Source organism: Heterocephalus glaber, unplaced genomic scaffold (genome assembly GCF_053883595.1).
Source record: "Heterocephalus glaber isolate CG9 unplaced genomic scaffold, H.glaber_assembly_v1.0 deba00001564, whole genome shotgun sequence".
NCBI lineage: Eukaryota > Metazoa > Chordata > Mammalia > Rodentia > Bathyergidae > Heterocephalus > Heterocephalus glaber.
This window is the reverse complement of record NW_028258351.1, coordinates 14,941,696-14,960,290: the sequence shown is the minus strand read 5'-3', so window position 1 is coordinate 14,960,290 and position 18,595 is coordinate 14,941,696. Positions and strand designations below refer to the sequence as shown.

At 40.7% G+C, this 18,595-nt stretch overlaps 1 protein-coding gene and 1 pseudogene across 1 annotated transcript; one reads left to right on the top strand and one right to left on the bottom strand.

The window, feature by feature from the left end:
• Positions 1-8,308: 8,308 nt before the first annotated feature.
• LOC101713024 (olfactory receptor 1P1) lies at positions 8,309-9,435 on the bottom strand. Its single transcript, XM_021238394.2, has one exon. It carries the CDS (start codon positions 9,377-9,379, stop codon positions 8,432-8,434), a length of 948 nt encoding a protein of 315 aa, XP_021094053.1. The 5' UTR covers positions 9,380-9,435; the 3' UTR covers positions 8,309-8,431.
• Positions 9,436-15,667: 6,232 nt separating this feature from the next.
• LOC110344390 (adenylate kinase isoenzyme 5 pseudogene) lies at positions 15,668-17,513 on the top strand (annotated as a pseudogene).
• Positions 17,514-18,595: the final 1,082 nt, after the last annotated feature.

Below are 18,595 nucleotides of genomic sequence, written 5' to 3'. Positions count from 1 at the left end.
CTCCAACTACCCCTACCCCTTTGAACCTTTTCTTCCTATTTTGCATTATTGATTATTCATTCTAATCACTGGTACATTTTAGGTATACAATATAATGACATTCATCATTGGAAATTTGCACCTTCACATAGTCTCTCATGGTTCTTATTTTTCACCCTTGCCCAGCCCTTCCTTCAACCCCTCCATTTTTCCCTATTTACAAAGATTCTGTCCCTATTTTTCCATTTTCTCATATTAATCCCATTCCCTTCTATCCTTTCCCCTAGCCCTCCCACTTCCTTCCCCTTTGCCCCTTTTCTTCCTATTTCACATTACCTATTATACATTTAGTCCTTATTTACACTTTCAGTTTCTCACACCAGAGAAACTATTCGGTATTTACACATGTGTGTCCTATTTATTTCACTTAAGAGTATCACCTCAATGTGCATCCACTGAGCTATAAATGTCTCTAATTTCTCATTCTTTATGACTGAGCAGTACTGCATTTTATTACAAAACCACATTTTCTTTATCCAGACTCCAGTTGATAGGCATTTGGGCTGTTTCCAAGTTTTAGCTATCAAAAACTGTGCTGCTATGAACATGGGTGCACATATATCACTGTGGTATAATTCTTTTAAAGCTTTGGGGAAGATCGCCAGAAGTGGAATAGCAGGGTCAAATGGGATTTCCAGTCCTAGTTCTTTGAGGTATCTCCATACTGATTTCCACAGTGGTTGCACCAGTCTACACTCCCACCAGCAGCGGAGCAGGGTTCCTCCTTCCTCACAGCCCTGTCAGCATTTGTTATTGGTTGATTTCATGATAGCAGCCATTCTTTCTGGAGTGAAGTGGAACCTCAGCATTGTTTTCATTTGCATCTCTCGAACGACCAGTGATGCTGAACATTTTTTCATGTATTTATTTGATATTTCTACTTCTTTGTCTGAGAAATGTCTGTTCATTTCAGATGCCCATTTTTGGATTGGGTCTTTAAATTTGGGAGGTCTGATCTTTTTAAGTTCTTTGTAGATTCGAGATAGTAGACCTTTGTCTGAGGAAGAGACGGTGAAGACTTTTTCCCACATTGTGGGTTGCCTCTTCACACTGCTGGTGGTTTCTCTTGCTGTGCAGAAGCCTTTTAATAAGAAGAGATCCCATTTGTTGATTGTTTGTGCTAGTTCATGGCCAACTGAGGTTTTGTTCATAAAATCTTTTCCTACACCGATGTCTTCAAGGGTTCTACCTAACCTCTGTTCCAACTGGTTCAGAGTTTCTATTTTAATATTTAGATCTTTAATCCATTTTGATTTTAGTTTAGTGCATGGTGAGAGATACAGATCTAGTTTTAATCTTTGGCAAGTTGAAGCCCAATTTTTCCAGCACCATTTATTAAAGAGGCTATCTTTCCTCCAGTGAGGGTGTTTGGCTCCTTTGTCAAAGATGAGATGGCTGAGTGTGTCTGGTGTTGTTTCTGCATCTTCTAATCTGTTCCACTGGTCTTCAGGTCTGTTCCTTTGCCAGTACCATGCTGTTTTTATCACAGTAGCTTTGTAGTATAGTTTCAGGTTGGGGATTCTGATACCCCCTGCCATGTCTCTGTTACCTAGAATTGCCTTTGCTATTCTGGGTCTCTTCTTGTTCCAAATGAATTTTTGGATTGTTTTATCAAGGTCCATGAAGTATGCTGCTGGGATCTCAATTGGAATTGCATTGAATCAATACAGGAGTTTTGGAAGTATGGCCATTTTCACTATATTAATCCTTCCTACCCAGGAGCAGGGGATGTCTGTCCATTTTCTGATATCATCTGCAATCTCTCTTTTCAGAGTGCCATAGTTTTCAGAGAAGAGGTCTTTGATTTCTTTCATTAGGATGATTCCTAGGTATTTCAGTTTTTTGGATGCTATTGTGAAAGGAATTATTTGCCCCATTTCTCTCTCAGTGAGTCTGTTCATTGGTGTAGAGGAAAGCTATTGATTTTTGTGTGTTGACCTTGTAACCAGCTATTTGACTGAATTTGGTTATTAAGTCTAGAAGACTTTTGGTGGAGTTCTTGGGGTCTTCTATATAGAGTATCATGTCATCTGCAAATAATGACAATTTGACTTCTTCATTTCCTATCTTTATTCCTTTTATTTCTTTCTCTTGTCTAATTGCTGTGGCTAATGTTTCCAGAACTATATTGAACAAGAGTGGTGATAGTGGACATCCTTGTCTTGTTCCTGATTTGAGTGTGAAAGATTTCAGTTTTTGACCATTTAGTATGATATTGGCTGTTGGTTTTTCATAGATGGCTTCTATCAGTTTGAGGTAGAGACCATCTATTTCAATTTTTTGTAGGGTTTTTATCATAAATGCATGTTGGATTTTGTCAAATGCTTTTTCTGCATCTATGGAGATAATCATATGGTTTTTGCCCTTGGCTCTATTGATATAGTATATTACATTGATTGATTTTCATATATTGTCCATCCCTGCATCCCTGGGATGAATCTCACTTGATCAGGGTGTATGATCTTCTTGATGATCTTCTGCATTCTGTTTGCCATTATCTTATTAAGGATTTTTGCATCTATGTTCATTAGTGAGATTGACCTATAGTTCTCTTTTTCAGTTGGGTCTTTCTCTGCTTTGGGGATCAAGGTGATGCTTGGTTCCAGGAATGAATTTGGGAGTATTGCTTCCCTTTCAATTTCATTGAAGAGTTTAAACAGTAGTGGCAGCAGTTCCTCTCTAAATGTTTGTAGAATTCAGCAGTGAAGCCATCAGGGCCTAGGCTTTTCTTAGTTGCTAAGTTTTTAATTACATTTTCAATTTCATTGGTTGATATTGGGTTGTTCAGAATTTTTAGGTCTTCTTCGTTCAACTTTGGTAATTCCTATGTATCTAGGAATCTGTCCATTTCTTCTGTGTTGTCCATCTTATTGGCATATAGGTGCTGGAAGTAGGTATTGATGATCCTCTAGATTTCTGCTGGGTCTCATGTAATTTCACCCTTTTCATTCCTAATTGCATGGATTTGGGCCTTTTCTTTCCTTTTTCTGACAAGGTTGGCTAAGGGTTTGTCAATTTTGTTGACTCTTTCGAAGAACCAACTCTTGGCTTCACTGATTTTTTGTATCATTCTCTTAGTCTCCATTGCATTGATTTCTGCTCTGATCTTTGTAATTTCCTCCCTTGTATGAGCTTTGGGGTTGTCCTGCTCTTCTTTTTCTAGAAGTTTGAGGTGCAGCATCAGGTTGTTTAATTGGGCTCGCTCTGTTTTCCTAATATGCATATTCACTGCTATGAATTTCCCTCATAAGACTGCTTTTATTGTGTCCCATAGATTCCGATATGTTGTATTGTCATTGTCATTTAATTGAAGGAACTGTCTAATTTCTTCTTTAATTTCCTCTGTGACCCATTGGTTATTCAGAAGTGTGTTGTTCAATTTCCATGTGTTTATGACATTTTTTGAGTTTCTTTTGCTATGGATCTCCAGTTTCATCGCACTATGGTCTGATAATATACAAGGGCTAACTTCAATTCCTTTGCACTTACTTAAACATGTTCTATGTGTGAGTATGTGGTCTATTTTGGAGAATGACCCATGTGCAGCTGAGAAGAATGTGTATTCTGATTTTGTGGGGTGGAAGACTCTGTAAACATCTGTTAAGTTCATTTGTTCAAGAATTTGATCGAGTTCTAGTATTTCATTACTTATTTTTAGTCTAGTTGATCTATCTATTGGTGACAGTGGGGTGTTGAGGTCCCCCACTACAATTGTATTAGTGCATATATGACTTTTCATGTCCGTTAGTATTTGTTTTATATAGTTGGGTGCACTAGTGTTTGGTGCATAGATATTTATGATTGTCATCTCTTCCTCTTGGATTCTTCCATTTACAAGGATGTAGTGTCCTTCTTCATCTCTCTTAATCAGTGTTGGTTTGAAATCTACTTGATCTGCAAAGAGGATAGCTACTCCTGCTTTTTTTTCAGGTTCCTGTCGCATGGAGTATTGTTTTCCACCCTTTAACTTTGAGTCTATGAGTTTCCTTTTGAATGAAGTGTGTTTCTTGTACGGAGCATATTGTTGGATTTTGCTCCTTGACCCATTCTGCCAGTCTATTTCTTTTGATTGGTGAATTGAGACCATTAACATTGATGGTTATAACTGAAACGTATTGACTTGTCATTGCCATGACTTTTTCTTTTTGTTGGGTTCTCCCCCTTTCCATTTAATTTCCTGTCATGCCAGATGGGTTCATTCTGCTTTGCTTCCTGGGGTTGTGATCCTCAATGTCTGTTCCTAGGATATTGTGTAAAATTCTTTGGAATGCTGGTTTGGTATTCATGAAGTTCCTAAGGTGCTCTTTGTCATGAAAGTATCTTATTTCTCCATCAATTTTGAAAGATAATTTTGCAGGCTACATCAATGTGGGTTGGAGGCATTTTCTTTTAGGGCTTGGAATATGTCACTCCAAGCTCTTCTTGCCTTGATGGTTTGTGTTGAGAAGTCTGCTGCAATTCTGATGGGCTTTCCTTTGTATGTGATTTGTTTCTTTTCTCTAACTGCTTGTAGAACTTTGTTCTTCTGTTGAGTCTCTGGAGTCTTAACAATTACATGTCTATGTGTAGATTTTTTTTGATCAAGGCTATTTGGAGTCCTACATGCCTCACTTATCTGTATGTCACGTTCTTTTCCCCTGCTTGGGAAGTTTTCTGCCATTACTTCTGTGAAGAGTTTTTTTATGTCATCTGCACTCTCTCCTGTTTCTTCATTGACTCCAATCAGTCTTATGTTGTTCTTCTTTGCATCATCTAGCAGTTGCTGGATTGATTTGTCATGTTCCCTTATAATTTTGAAGCAATTTTTCTTTTCCTGGTCACTAATTACAATCTTATCTTCTATATCTGAAATTCTATCCTCACATTGGCTCATTCTGCTGTGTAGACTTTCAATGGAGTTTTTCATGTCCTGGAAATCTATTTGCATCTGTTGTATGGATTCCATTCGTTTCTTATGTTGGGATTCCATCATGTTCCTGAGCTCCTCTCTAGATTTATTAATCATGTCTTGCGCTAGGGGCACAATTTCTCCTGTTACCTGAGAAATTCTTTCTGATTTCATTTTTTGCAGATCCCTTTTTGTTGCCAGTTCAGTGGGTCCAGGTGGTTGAGTATCAGAGTGTTCCATCTCATTTCCCTTTGGGGTTGCTGTAGGTCATCTGGAAGTCTGGTTTTGAGATTTATTTACGTGTTTTCACATTTCGACTGGGGAGGGAGCAGACTGTTGGCACCTGCACAGATTACCTCCTCTTAGCTGGGAGAGGTGGGACAGGGCCTGGGAGCAGCGGTAGGGATGGTGGCCCAAAAGCCCTTTCCTGTAGGCTGGGAGCAGTGGGAGGGATGGTGGCCATGAAGCCCCTTCCTCTGGACCTGGAGCAGTGGGATGGTGGCTCAGTCACCCCTACCTCTGGGCCAGGAGTGGTGGAAGGGATGGTGACCCAGAAGCCCCTTCCTCTGGGCCAGGAGCAGTGGGACAGAAGGTGGCCCAAAAGTCCTATCCTCTGGGCTGGGAGCAGCGGGAGGGATGGTGACTGGGAAGCCCCTTCCTCTGGACCAGGAGCAGTGGGACGGTGGCTCAGAAGCCCCTACCTCTGGGCTGGGAGCAGCAGGACTCAGTACCATGGTCTGGTGGCCTGGTGTCCTCTACGTCTTCGTAGTGTGGAACCAGGTGGCTGTACAGTGGAGCAAGGAGGGGGTGGGGGTCCCGTGGATTTTTGCCGGGGCATGGGCTGATTCAGCATGTTCTGTGTGACTCGGTACCTACCTGTCTGCAGCAGGCTGATTCTTCTATTCATATTTTACCAGTAGTGTTTTAGTAACCAAGTATAGTTGTTGCATTTTAAACAGATTTTTTTTAGGGCCTATCACAGTTAATAGCTTAATATTTAACCACACTTGTCCTCCCAGAATAAACTACTAAAATTGATTTGCTAGTATTTTATGTAGGCTTTTGTAATTATATCTGTAAGTAACATTGGCCCGCAACCTCTTCGTACATGTGTGTATCAACCTCATGGGTTATTTAGAAGTATGGTGTTTATTTTCAAGTATCTGGAAATTTTTCTCATATCTTTCTGTCATTCATTTCCAGTTTGATTTCATTGTGGTCAGAGAACACATTGAGTATCATTTCAATTTTAAATGTATTGAGGTTTATTTCATGGCCCAGGGAATGGTCTATCTCAGCATATGTTTTGTAGGCACTTGAAAATAATGCTTGTTCTGCTGTTATTGAAGAGAGTGACCCATAAATGTCAAATAGATACTGTTAGTTGCTGGTATGATAGAGTTCTCCTATATTCTTCTTAATTTTCTATCTGGTTGTTTTATCCATAGTTGAAGAAGGGGATCTGAATTCTACAGTGACCCTTCCAGGTCACACCCCCAGTGACCTACCTCTAACTAGGCCCCACCTCCTAACAGCAAGCCAGCTGTAGTGCCCCAATAATCCAGTCAACTTGCACAAGCCTCTCCTCTAAGTGCCTGAGGCTTTGAGGGGACATTCCAGATCAAACCATGACATCTGCCAACATAATAGTGTAGGTGAGGGAAATTGAGAATGGGTAGTGGAAAGTGGACATGGTGATCTTCAGTTATATACTTGGGACAACCTGAAGGAGTGGGAGCTATATCTTGTTTCACTACACTTGTATTTAAATTTGTTCTAGCTCATAATTGGCCATTAGCTTGGCCTTTACCTTAGGGGGAATTCTGAATGACAGGATGCATATTCACCCTTTTGGAAAGGACTGAGGCTGAATACATTTTACAAACAACAACAAATGGAGGCCCCATACTATAGGATAGGAAGGAGCTGGATAAAATTAAAAACTACAAATGGATCAATGACTGAAGGCATCGATTGTATTAAACATCAACCTTGTGCATCTCCTCAGCCTCTTTTGACCCCTTCTTCCTGAAAGCATCACCTGCCCTCTGAATCTTGGTACTATCACTGATTGCCTTACTCCTGCCAGGAGAGGGGGCTGCTACTCACCACAAGGAAGAAAAGATGTGTGTGCTCCACCGCCCTCTGTGCCATACTCCCTGAGATGACCAGAATCTCAGCTGAATCTGTAAATTCCTCATGGGCTTGAAGCAGATACACACACATAACATTTACAATCAGCCTGATGTAAGCAGATGAGGAAGCTAGAGAATAGCCACACCCTAGTATCCATAAAATTTAACTTTAATTTATTTAATCAATCTTTGAATTGTAAGTTATCTATAAATCCTTTTACTAAAAAGAACATATATCACCTCTGTATTCTTGACAGCATTGTTTCAACAGCTACAAATATTTTTAATGGTTCATGACCTTGAGTCAGAAAGTGTATAATTTCCTTTTTTTGTTTTGTTTTGTTTTGTTTTTTTGGTACCAGGGATCGAACTCCAGACCTTGCGCTAGTGAGGCAGGTGCCAGAACCACTGAGCTAAATCTCCAGCCCTAATTTGCTATTTTTATGGGGAAAACATATTTATTTTTTCACTTAAATTTGAAAATCTTTACTATCCAACATTGACATCACTTTCTATTTTGTCTTTACCCTTTTTTCCATGACCACTAATCAAGATTTGATAAACTAACACGAAAGATTCACAAATTTTAGAATTATGAGTTTGCAAAAGATATCTCTCTTTGTGAAAAGTTACTAATAAGTAGGGTGATGTGTGTCTCAATGACAAGGATACATTCTGAGACATGCGTCAGACAATTTCATCATTACGTGAACATCACAAAGTGTACTTACACAGACCTAGAAGATATAGGTCAATCACTCAACATTGCCTTTTTCTGCAATGAAAATAATTGATAATAGAGGGTATATGAGGTTTTTGTCAGCCTAACACAGCATGCTATTTTACAGTAAACTTTTATAAGTAGGAATATGCTCCAAAATAATGATTAAAAATATAGTATAGTAAATATAAAATAGTAACTTAATTTTTATTTCACTATCAACTATTATGTACTATACATAATTATATGGCAGTACAGTAGGTTTGTTTACACAAGCATCACCACAAACACCCAAGTAATGCATTGTGCTGTGTTAGGACACAAGGTTGATAGGCAATCAATAGGAATTTTTCAACTCTGTTTTAATTTTATGGGGTCACTGTCATATATATGGCCTGTCATTGACTGAAGCATCATTCTGAAGTACATGACTATAAAATAAATGAGCAAATAAGCAACTCAGAACAGATTAAAGCACAATGCAAAATCTTGATTGTCCTCAACAATATCAAATTCATGGTGGGGAGCCAGAGAGGGAAGCAGCGGATAAGGTACATCTAGGATCAGAAGTGAGACTTGAGGTAGAAATTGCTGGAAGACTTTCAGCAGAGGGAAGAGAGGACAGCTTCAGTTTCTCTGCAGAAATCACTAGCCCTTCAAGGAGATTTTGCCTCTGAGAAGTCTGACCAGTGCCCTCTTCATGTCCTTGTTCCGAAGGCTGTAAATGAAGGGGTTCAGGAGGGGAGTCACCACTGTGTACATGACAGCAGCCGCTGTGTCTTCCGCCACTGAATTGAAGGAAGAGGATGAGGGACACAGGTAAGCCCTGATCACTGTCCCAAAGAACAGGGCAACCACAGTGAGGTGGGAACCACAGGTAGAGAAGGCCTTGCGCCTTCCCTGGGCAGAGGGGACTCTGAGGATGGCTAAAACAATGCAGATATAAGAGACCAGGATTAGCAAAACTGGGATTAAAATGACTGCACCCCCCAAGAAGAGAAGCACAAGGTCATTGACCTGGGTGTCAGAGCAAGAGACCTTCATCAGGGGTCCCAGGTCACAGAAGAAGTCAGGAATGATCTTCTTAGAGCAGAAGGAGAGCTGGAACATGAGGAAGGTGTGGGTCATAGCGACAAGATTTGTAAGAGTCCAGCAGGCAGTCACCATGAAGGTGCAGCGCCGGAGGCTCATAGTCATTGTGTAATGGAGAGGGAGGCAAATGGCCACGTAGCGATCATAGGCCATTGTGGCCAAGAGAAAGATGTCCATGTCCCCAAAAGTCAAGAAGAAATAGAGCTGAGTCAGGCATCCTGCATAAGAGATGGACCTGCTCTGGGTCTGGATGTTCACCAGGGCCTTAGGCACAGTGGTGGAAGTGAACAGGATGTCTGCACAGGACAGGCTGGCGAGGAAGAAGTACATGGGGGTGTGGAGATGCACATCAGCACTGATGGCCAGGACAATCAGCAGGTTCCCAGCCACAGTGATTACATACATCCACAGGAATAGCAGAAAGAGGATGCTCTGTTGCTCTGGCCACTCTGAGAATCCCCAGAGGAGGAACTCGAAACCTTTGGTTTGATTTCCTCCTGCCATGAGCTGAGAGGTCTGAGAAAAAGATCTTAAGTGACCCCTATTAAAGTTATGTTAAAAGTTTCACTTCAGATGGTTGGTGAGGATGCATTTTCTGAACTCTAGAGAAGAAAGAATGACAATGTATGAGGTATAATCAAAATATACAACTAATGTTTAAATTCTAAAAATTTATCACAGTAAAAGACACATCACCATTCATCTCCCTCAAAACATGTCCCCCCCATTTCAAATATGCTTATCTCATCATTCTTGCCACTTTTTAAAACAGTTCTGGAAGTGCTTTTTCATGTCTTAACAACCAATGTGTGATAAAAAAAATATGGTGAATAGAGCCAGGGATTTAGCTCAGTGGTTCTGCTGCCTGCCTTGAAAGTGCAAGATCCCAAGTTCGATCCCCAGTACCAAAAAAAAAAAAAAAATATATATATATATATATATATATATATATATATATATATATGGTGAATGTGTATATATATGGTGAATGCTGATGCCAAGTCCCATTTGATGTAAAAACATCATAATGTGTCCTCATTCACTTTTTCCACTGGATCTGGCACCAGACGACTTCATGGTCAACATGACCATGAAAAGTAAACCTACCATGATTTTGAATTGACTCAGGATAACAAGGCTGCCATAACAGTGCAACTAAAGACACTCATGAAAGAGGACTTCCAGAACTGCTTCAGAAAGTGGCAAAAACAATGGAATAAATGTGCTCAAAAGTAGGGGGAATATTTTGAGGTAGATTAATGGCAGTGTGTCTTTTACAGTGATAAATGTTATAAATTTAAACATTCATTATATTTTAACCAATTTCATATTTGTATTAAAGTTCTTATTAAAGCCTACTAAATAAACCATGGTAAAAAGCCTGGGAGACCCAATTTAAGATCATTGAAATAGATTTTTTATTTGATTTCTCTACCCAGTGATGGCAAACCTTTTAGAGGCCAAGTGTCTAAACTGCAACCTAAAACCCACTTATTTATCACGCAGTGCCAACACTGCAATTAAACCTGAATGCTAGGCTCCTGGGACCATGCTGGGGCAACTTGGCTTGTGTGGCAACAGAGAGAGCTCTGCATACCTACTATGACACTCATGCCATATGTTCACCATCACTGCTCTACACTCCTATCTATCCCAATTTTGTTAGTTGTACTTTCTTTTTCTTTTGTTCTACTCAGGAGAATCAAAAAGTTTTATACATTCACTCATTCAGTCATTCTACGGATATTCAGTACCAACTCTGGACCTGGTACAATGCCAGGTAAATAACATAGGTTAATCCTTAACCTCAGAGAATTTTTCAACCTGCTTATATAAAAATCTTACAAAATTTTGATTCTTTGACCTCAGGCTGTTCTGATCTATCATACCCCAAAGTCAATATTTTGAAGACAAAATTTCTTATTATCCATTCTTCCAGAAACCAGTATTCAACAAACAACTATTTGACAAAGATTTGTTACATACAGATTACTCTTCAAGGTATCAATGAAATAGCAAAAACAAGTCATGATCTCTTGTCTCCAGAATCTCAAAACGAGAAAAAGAAAGAGAGAGAGAAGAGAGAGAGAGAGAGAGAGAGAGAGAGAGAGAGAGAGAGAGATAGATAGATAGAGATTGTAATAAAAGCAGAAAGCAGAGCGGGACAGAATAGGAAGCTTTTTAGGATACAAATGTAGCTGAGTTTTACCAGATGGCTATGCACAGCATAGTGAAGCAAACTTTTGGGGATTGAACTCAGGACCTTGTGTTTGTGACGCAGGCATGGCGCCACTGAGCTAAATCCCTGGCCCAATGAAGCAAACTCTTGACCAAAGGCCAGGAAGTAGAAATTCCTGGTCCAACTTGGGGATGGGAAGCAGAAACTTTGAGCACATGGTGGAAATAAAGCAGGAAAGAGAACAACTTCAGTATCAAATGTGGAAAAGTTCTGAATGGAAAGCGAATATTTGGAATTTTATTCTATACGTTATAGGGAGCTACTAAAACTATTCAAGCAGGTCATGACTTCAGGGTTGAGCAAGCCTGTGCATGAAACCCTGCCTGCCTCTCCAAGGTCTAAAGCCAAGAGTTAGACACGAAATCTGTTAGGTGAAAACAAAGAAAAAAATTACCTTTGTTACAAAAAAGACTAGGTTGAAGAATGTGTCTTAGCTCTGTTCATTAAATGAGATTTTTGATACTCTTCTGGAATTGAAAGCATTTTCTCTTTCATGTGATCAGCACATAGCTAAAATAAAGTAATTCAGAATGATTGAAAATTAAATGATAAGAGGCTAATATGAACAAAAGAACACGATCTTTATGCCAACCAAGACAGAACTCACTCAGGACAAAAAGTATTAAACAATATGCAGGCTGCCTTATGAAAATAAAACCTACATTCACAATGGTATTGTTTTTGTTTTTTCTCTTTGGTACCGGGGATCAAACTTTGGACCTTGTGCTTGCGAGCCAGGCAGCAGAACCACTGAGCTAAATCCCCAGCCCTACAATGCTCTTGTTTAAAATACAATATATATGATATCTGAGTACCAAACAAAACAGCAGAAATTTTCTTGAAGTAGAAACTATAGAAAATACAAGAAAGATAGAAACATGTTGATAAATAGCTGTAAATAAACTTTGTTAGTCCAAGTCAGAGTAAATGGTTAAAAAATATGTATAGAGAACATTAAAATAATAAAACATATGTGTGGATCTGTGTATGTGTACCATGATGTTCCAAAAATAGTAATAAATGTACTTTACTTTAGTTTCTAACATATTTTTAAAAGACAGTATCCAAGGCCACAGAGAAAACTGCAAAGAAGGCTTAGATACAAGGGATATATGTAAAACACATTTTCTCAAGTTTAGCAACCATAAGTTAGAAATATAATTTTTTAAAAATCACAGTAACAAAATGGCAAAAACAAAATCTATTTTAAAATATTTAAAAATAAGTACAAGTGAACCGTAAGACTAAGGAAAGAAAGCTATAAAATTTTGTGAAGAAAGTCAGCAAGATATAAAAATTGGGGGGAAATCATACCATGTTCTAGGTTGGGAAAATTTTATTATCATAAAAATTCTAACCATCTCCAAATCAAAATGTAAACATAATGCAGTACAACTGCAGTTAAATTACTGCTGAGTTGCAACTTTAAAGTCTCAGCTCAAACAAAAAGTGCCAAGTGGCAGTCACTCTCCACTATATTATGTGATTGTTGACTTCATGTAACTCTCTACATACTAAGATTTTCTTGGTTTTGTTTCCTTGACCTTTTTCCTCCATGGAAGTAAATTTCCTTTCAAGCTTGTTTGCCATTATATCTTCATTACCTCACATAGTAGTTGGCACTGGCAGACTAGAAAGACAGTATATACTTGTAACACTTTGTAATAGAGAAATATATAGCATGCCATATAAGAACATATATGCTAGTAGAGGGATATTTAATTCAGCTTCATGAAAAAGAGTGTGCTCTGCATGCTATCAGCAACAGATAAAAGCAGAATGAGTAAAGAGGGACAAGAAACTACTTGAACAGCTAAAGAGAGGAGATTTCAGGGCCTAGGGACTGGTCAGAAACTTCAAGATGCCAGTGATCTCTGAAGGCCATGTCCCCTCAACTACACTAAGGGCTCAACACACTGAGCTCGAAAGCCTGGCTCTGCCAGACCTAAGGCACAGGCTCAGAGCAAGGCCCTTGCCCCCTCCCCAAGAAAAGGGACATTTCCTGTAAAGTAAAACATATCTTCCTGCCAGAGATCCTTGCAGAGCCTGGAGGGGGTAGGGGGAAGAAGGTCCATGTTAAATGGAAAACAATTTGCACTCAGTAAGTCCTTCTAGGGCCCCTGACTCAGAACTCTCAAGAGTCAATAGAGATAGCTCTTGCTATTACCCTGTGCAAAGTGAGGAAATTGGGGCTCAAAGAGGCTCCATGTTTTACCCCAAGTTCACATACCAATAAGTAGCAGTATCTAGATGTGGTCTTTACTCTTTGACTCCAAATACCATGCACTAGTTTGGTGCACTTGGGGAAGGACAATGACCATGTAGAGCCTATCTATGTTCGGACCCAAATTGATTGATTCTCCTGGCCAGCTGTCTAGCTCATAGTATCTCTCTCTCTCTCTCTCTCTCTCTCTCTCTCTCTCTCTCTCTCTCTCTCTCTCTCTCTCTCTCTCTCTCCTTCTGAGTTCCTTCCCTCAGTGCTAATCTGAGCCTGGTGGTCTCCTTATGACCTGTTCCCTATTTTTGCCATCATCAATCTGACACCCTGTGTCTGCTCTGTAGAGCTATATGTGATATTTTTTTAATTCCTTTAACACACAGATTTCTCCCAGTCCCATCCCCAGACTTCACATTCTCACTCTCTCTTCCTTCTGCCTGGACCCTCCACCTCATTCCTTCATTTACTTCCTAGTCATCTCTTAGATCACAATATAAATACCCCAGAGATGCCTTGTAAGCTTTCTAAACCTTATTGAGCATTCTGACATAAACCTTCACTGACCATTTTTAACTATAATTCCCTACTAAAACACTACAGTAATGCATAAGTACTGTTTTGCCACTAGATGACGGCTTCCATGAGTCATGCCCCTGTGTGTTTGGTTCACCACTATGATTCCCAAATATCTAAGATGATGCCTGGCACAAAAGAGATGTTCAATATACCTGTGTGCCTAGGTAAATGCAGAAAGCTGAAGCTTGTGGAAGTGAAAGGAACGAAAAGATGGTTTCCCTGAATTCATGCAAAGGGGGTCCAAAAAGTTTAAAACTCTGTCCTATCTGCAACTGGTGCAACAGATCAATTATAAACTTCCATTGATGCAGAGCAAAGGAATAATAAGCATTCTCCACTCCTGCCCATCCCTAATGGATCAGTCACTCAGGAGGGAATGTCTTAGTCAAAGCACAGATCCTCCCTTTAAATACCCACCATTCTGAGCATCCAGTCTGGAATGAGAATATCAAACCCACATCCATCCTGCAAGATTCACTTGGATTTCCTCTGTGTGAAGGAAAACAGTTATTTCACCAGTCACTTCTAGCCCATGGAGCTGGCTCTACATCACTCCATCCTCCTTGTCTAAGACTTCCAGGGCCACACAAGCCTGCAGGGATCCTCCTTTTTCTGCTTTTATTACCTGTTTCCTAAACTCTGTCCCCCAAAATATTTGGTGACTCCATAGATTGCTTTGTAAATCTATCTTTGGGTTGGAAAAGAAGTCTTCATCTTTCCTACCAAAACGAGTACAATTGTCAAAATTTCATTGTGCTTTCATTATCAAATGATTAGCTCTTTTTTCTCTACTTGACTCAGGCCCATTGGAGACGGAGAGCAAGTCTAATTTGCGTATCCCTCACAGGATCTGAGATATGCTAAGTTTGCCATGGTGAACTGGGCCCTCTCAGGACTGTGTACCATTCCATTTATGAGGCTTACCATGTGGCCTGTGTTTGATCCAGCCACCATCACCATAACCTGGTACTGCTTTTTCAGTCATCTGTATCATCGGAACATCACATGAAAAAGTTGCTTGAGTATTGTGAGGCTGTCCCCCTGGAGCAACGAATCTGATATCAGCCTCCTGGTCTTGGGTCCTCTGGTGCAACAAGGCTGTCCTACAATCCCAACTGCAGCAGGACTGCAGATGAGGCTTTCTGTACATTCACATTAGGACCTCTGATGCAGCCCCAGGGGCCCATCCCCGAGTCATAAGACTTAGCCATCCATTTATCTGTTAAGCGGTATCAGTGTGAGCTCTTGAGTGTCCTGTGGGAGGCTGGAAGTAATTGTTCCATGCCCCACACAATCCCCTCAGGAGCAATTTCTTGGAAGGAAGGACAGTATTGGACTTCCTCCAAGAAAAATTATTAACTCCCTGTTTCTTGGACTGAACTAGATCCAAAAAAAAAAAAAATCTCCTTTGGTCCATGACACTTAAAATTACACTCTTTAAAGTAAATCACAAGAGGCTCGGAGCGGAGCAGGAGGCGGGCGGCTGCTGTCCGGCGTCGTCGCGCCGTCCTCCCTCCTCCGCTCCCTCCGCCCCTTGCCAGGAGCCCGAGACTCCTGGCGCCGCTGCTCCGAGCCCGCAGCTCGGGCGCGGGACCAGCAAGCGGAGCGGGGACGACGGCAGCGCGGAGATCACAGCCCGCTCGCGCCGGCTCGGGAGCCGGGTTGCATCGTGGACCCCGCCAGCCCCAGCCCATCCCAGGCCGGGTGGCCGCAGCCCGGAGCCTCCCCGCCGCCGTCCCGAGGCACGCGCGGCGCAGACATGAACACCAGCGATGCCAAGGAGTAGCTGGCAGGCAGGGAAATCCCTCAGCTCTTCGAGAGCCTTTTGAATGGACTGATGTGCTCTAAGCCGGAAGATCCAGTAGAGTACTTGGAAAGTTGCTTACAGAAAGTAAAGGAACTAGGTGGCTGTGACAAGGTAAAGTGGGACACATTTGTCAGCCAGGAAAAGAAGACCTTACCTCCGCTAAACGGGGGACAGTCGCGGAGATCCTTTCTAAGAAATGTAATGCCTGAAAATTCAAATTTTCCCTATCAGCGGTATGATCGGCTCCCTCCAATCCACCAATTTTCCATAGAAAGTGGCACAGATCTCTCAGAGACTGCAGAGTTAATCGAAGAGTATGAGGTTTTCGATCCTGCTAGACCTCGACCAAAAATCGTTCTTGTCATAGGAGGTCCTGGAAGTGGAAAAGGTACTCAGAGTTTGAAAATCGCAGAACGCTATAGATTCCAGTACATTTCGGTGGGAGAATTATTGAGAAAGAAAATCCACAGCGCCAGCAGCATTCGCAAGTGGAGCCTCATTGCCAAGATCATTACCAACGGTAAACTGGCCCCGCAGGAAACGATTACCGAAATAAAACAAAAATTGATGCAGATACCCAACAAGGAGGGAATTGTTATTGATGGGTTTCCACGGGACGTTGCCCAGGCTCTGTCTTTTGAGGACCAAATCTGTACTCCTGACTTGGTGGTCTGCCTGACCTGTGCCAACCAGAGGCTCAAAGAAAGGTTACTGAAGAGGGCCGAGCAGCAGGGGCAGCCCAATGACAACCTGAAGGCTATGAAAAGGCTATGAACTTCAACCAGAATGCCGCGCCCTTGGTTAAATACTTCCAGGAAAGGGGGCTCATCGTGACCTTTGACGCTGACCAAAATGAGGATGAGGTGTTCTATGACATCAGCCTGGCCATTGACAACAAGTTATTTCCAAACAAAGAGGCTGCAGCAGGTTCAGGGGACCTTGACCCTTCCATGGTGTTGGACCCTGGAGACATCACTGATCCAGGATCTGATTATGAAGACCAGATGGAGAACCAAGGCCCAGACATGTTCAGTAATATACCAGGGATTCAGCACAGGTGGTGTGACTTTACCAAGTTTTCACGGATGGTAGCATGTCTACTGCAGGAGAGTCCTGGGCAGGGGACAGGGCTTTGGAGAGCTGGGGACCCCATTCAGCTCCCGGCTCCAAAGGAAGACAGTGTGGGCCTGGAAGGCATCAAAGGCAATTGAGTGCCCATTTACCTCTTCCTTGGTTTTTCTAGAACCTCCCACAAGATCGGAGCAGGAGTGGGCCTAGAGGAGCAGGCATATCTGGTGTTACTAGGGCTGAGGCTTTTTGTTCCTGCTTTCATTTTTAATTTAGAAGCTTGATGGCCTGTGGGGGGTACACCTGGTTCTAAACAGTAATCTCCACAAGCCTCCTTTCAAAATCACTTTGCTTTTTCATTAATCTTGTCTGGGAAAACCAGCAGAGAAGCCAAACTAACACTTCCAGTGCCTGCCATATATTCCTAACCTTGGAGAAAGTCAGTCAGCAGCTTTGATCAAGTGCCCATCCTATGCCAAAAGCTCCCATGATCTGGTTTAATCTTCACCAGGACTCTGGGAGAATACCATCCCCAAGGTCACACAACTAATAATGTCTTCACTCAAGTTCATGCCTTTCCAATAAGCCGTTTGGCCGCCCCAGAATCCATAATGATCCTCTCCCACCCAAAGCACAACAAACCAAGCAAAATTAACCAACTTGTATTTTATTCTAGTATTTTCACAAGAGCTTATCTCTTCACATGCTTATAAAAGAAGCAAGCTATATAAACAGATGTCTAAGATGGCACAAAAAATCAGAAGTGTGTGATTTCTTGGCTTTCTATGCACAATATACTTCCATTTCCTTGCTATTTTCTTCAACTTCATTACTTTTTTCTTATTTATAAAATCAAAACTACATGTTTTGAAAAATTATAAAAAATATGAAGAAAATTAACATTAGTATTATGAGTGTTTCCTTGACCAATAAATAGTAAATAAAGTTATAATTGGAAGAGAAAAGGAGAAATGTTGATCAAAGGGAACAGAAATCAACAGAATAGTGATTGCAATAAAAAATAATGAATGCACTATACATTTCAAAATTGCCTAAACGGTAGAATTTAAATATTTTCTTTACAGAAAGAATTATAATTACCCGGGTATGGTGGTGCACTCCTGTAATTCCAGCACTTGGGTGGCTGAAGCAGGAGGATCACCTCAAGTTCAAGGCCAGCCAAGGCTGCATAGTGAGTTCAAGACCAGCTTGAACTACATAGCAAGACCATGTCTCAAAAAAACAAAAGAAAGAATTATACTGTGTAAGGTAATGACTTGTTCATTAGTCTGATTAATCATTACACGTTGTTAACATAAATCAAAACATTACATTGTACCATGTAAATACATACAATTATTGTCAATTAAAAATAAAAAATGTTAGGCTATCATGGTTTTCCTCAGGATACCTGCCCTGCTTCCTCCAGGGTGTGCTTTTATCTTACTTTTACTTGGCCCAAACTTGCTCTGCAGAGCCATTTTCTCCCTCTTGCTTCACTTTTACTTTCTCAAATCAACTTTACCACTGCTTTTTGCTCATTTTATTCAAAAAATAAAGAATTTTAAACTATAAAAAAATTAAGTAAATCACAAAAAGCTTCTGTTAAAATTATTTCATTGTATGGATTTCTTGTGTAAAGGAAGTAATTTCTTGAAATAGTGGAAAATGTAGTCATTGCCATTCTCATTTCAGTGGATTTTTCTTAGTCTTTATGAGAGGAACAATGTAATCATGGTTAAGTATTGGGGACAGAGCCAAAAGTGAGAAGAAGGAAAAAAAGAATGATAGAAACATCCCAAAAGACAGATA

Coding starts and splice junctions, on each gene's coding strand:
- LOC101713024 (XM_021238394.2), bottom strand. CDS start 9,379: ATGGCAGGAGGAAATCAAACCAAAGGTTTCGAGTTCCTCCTCTGGGGA.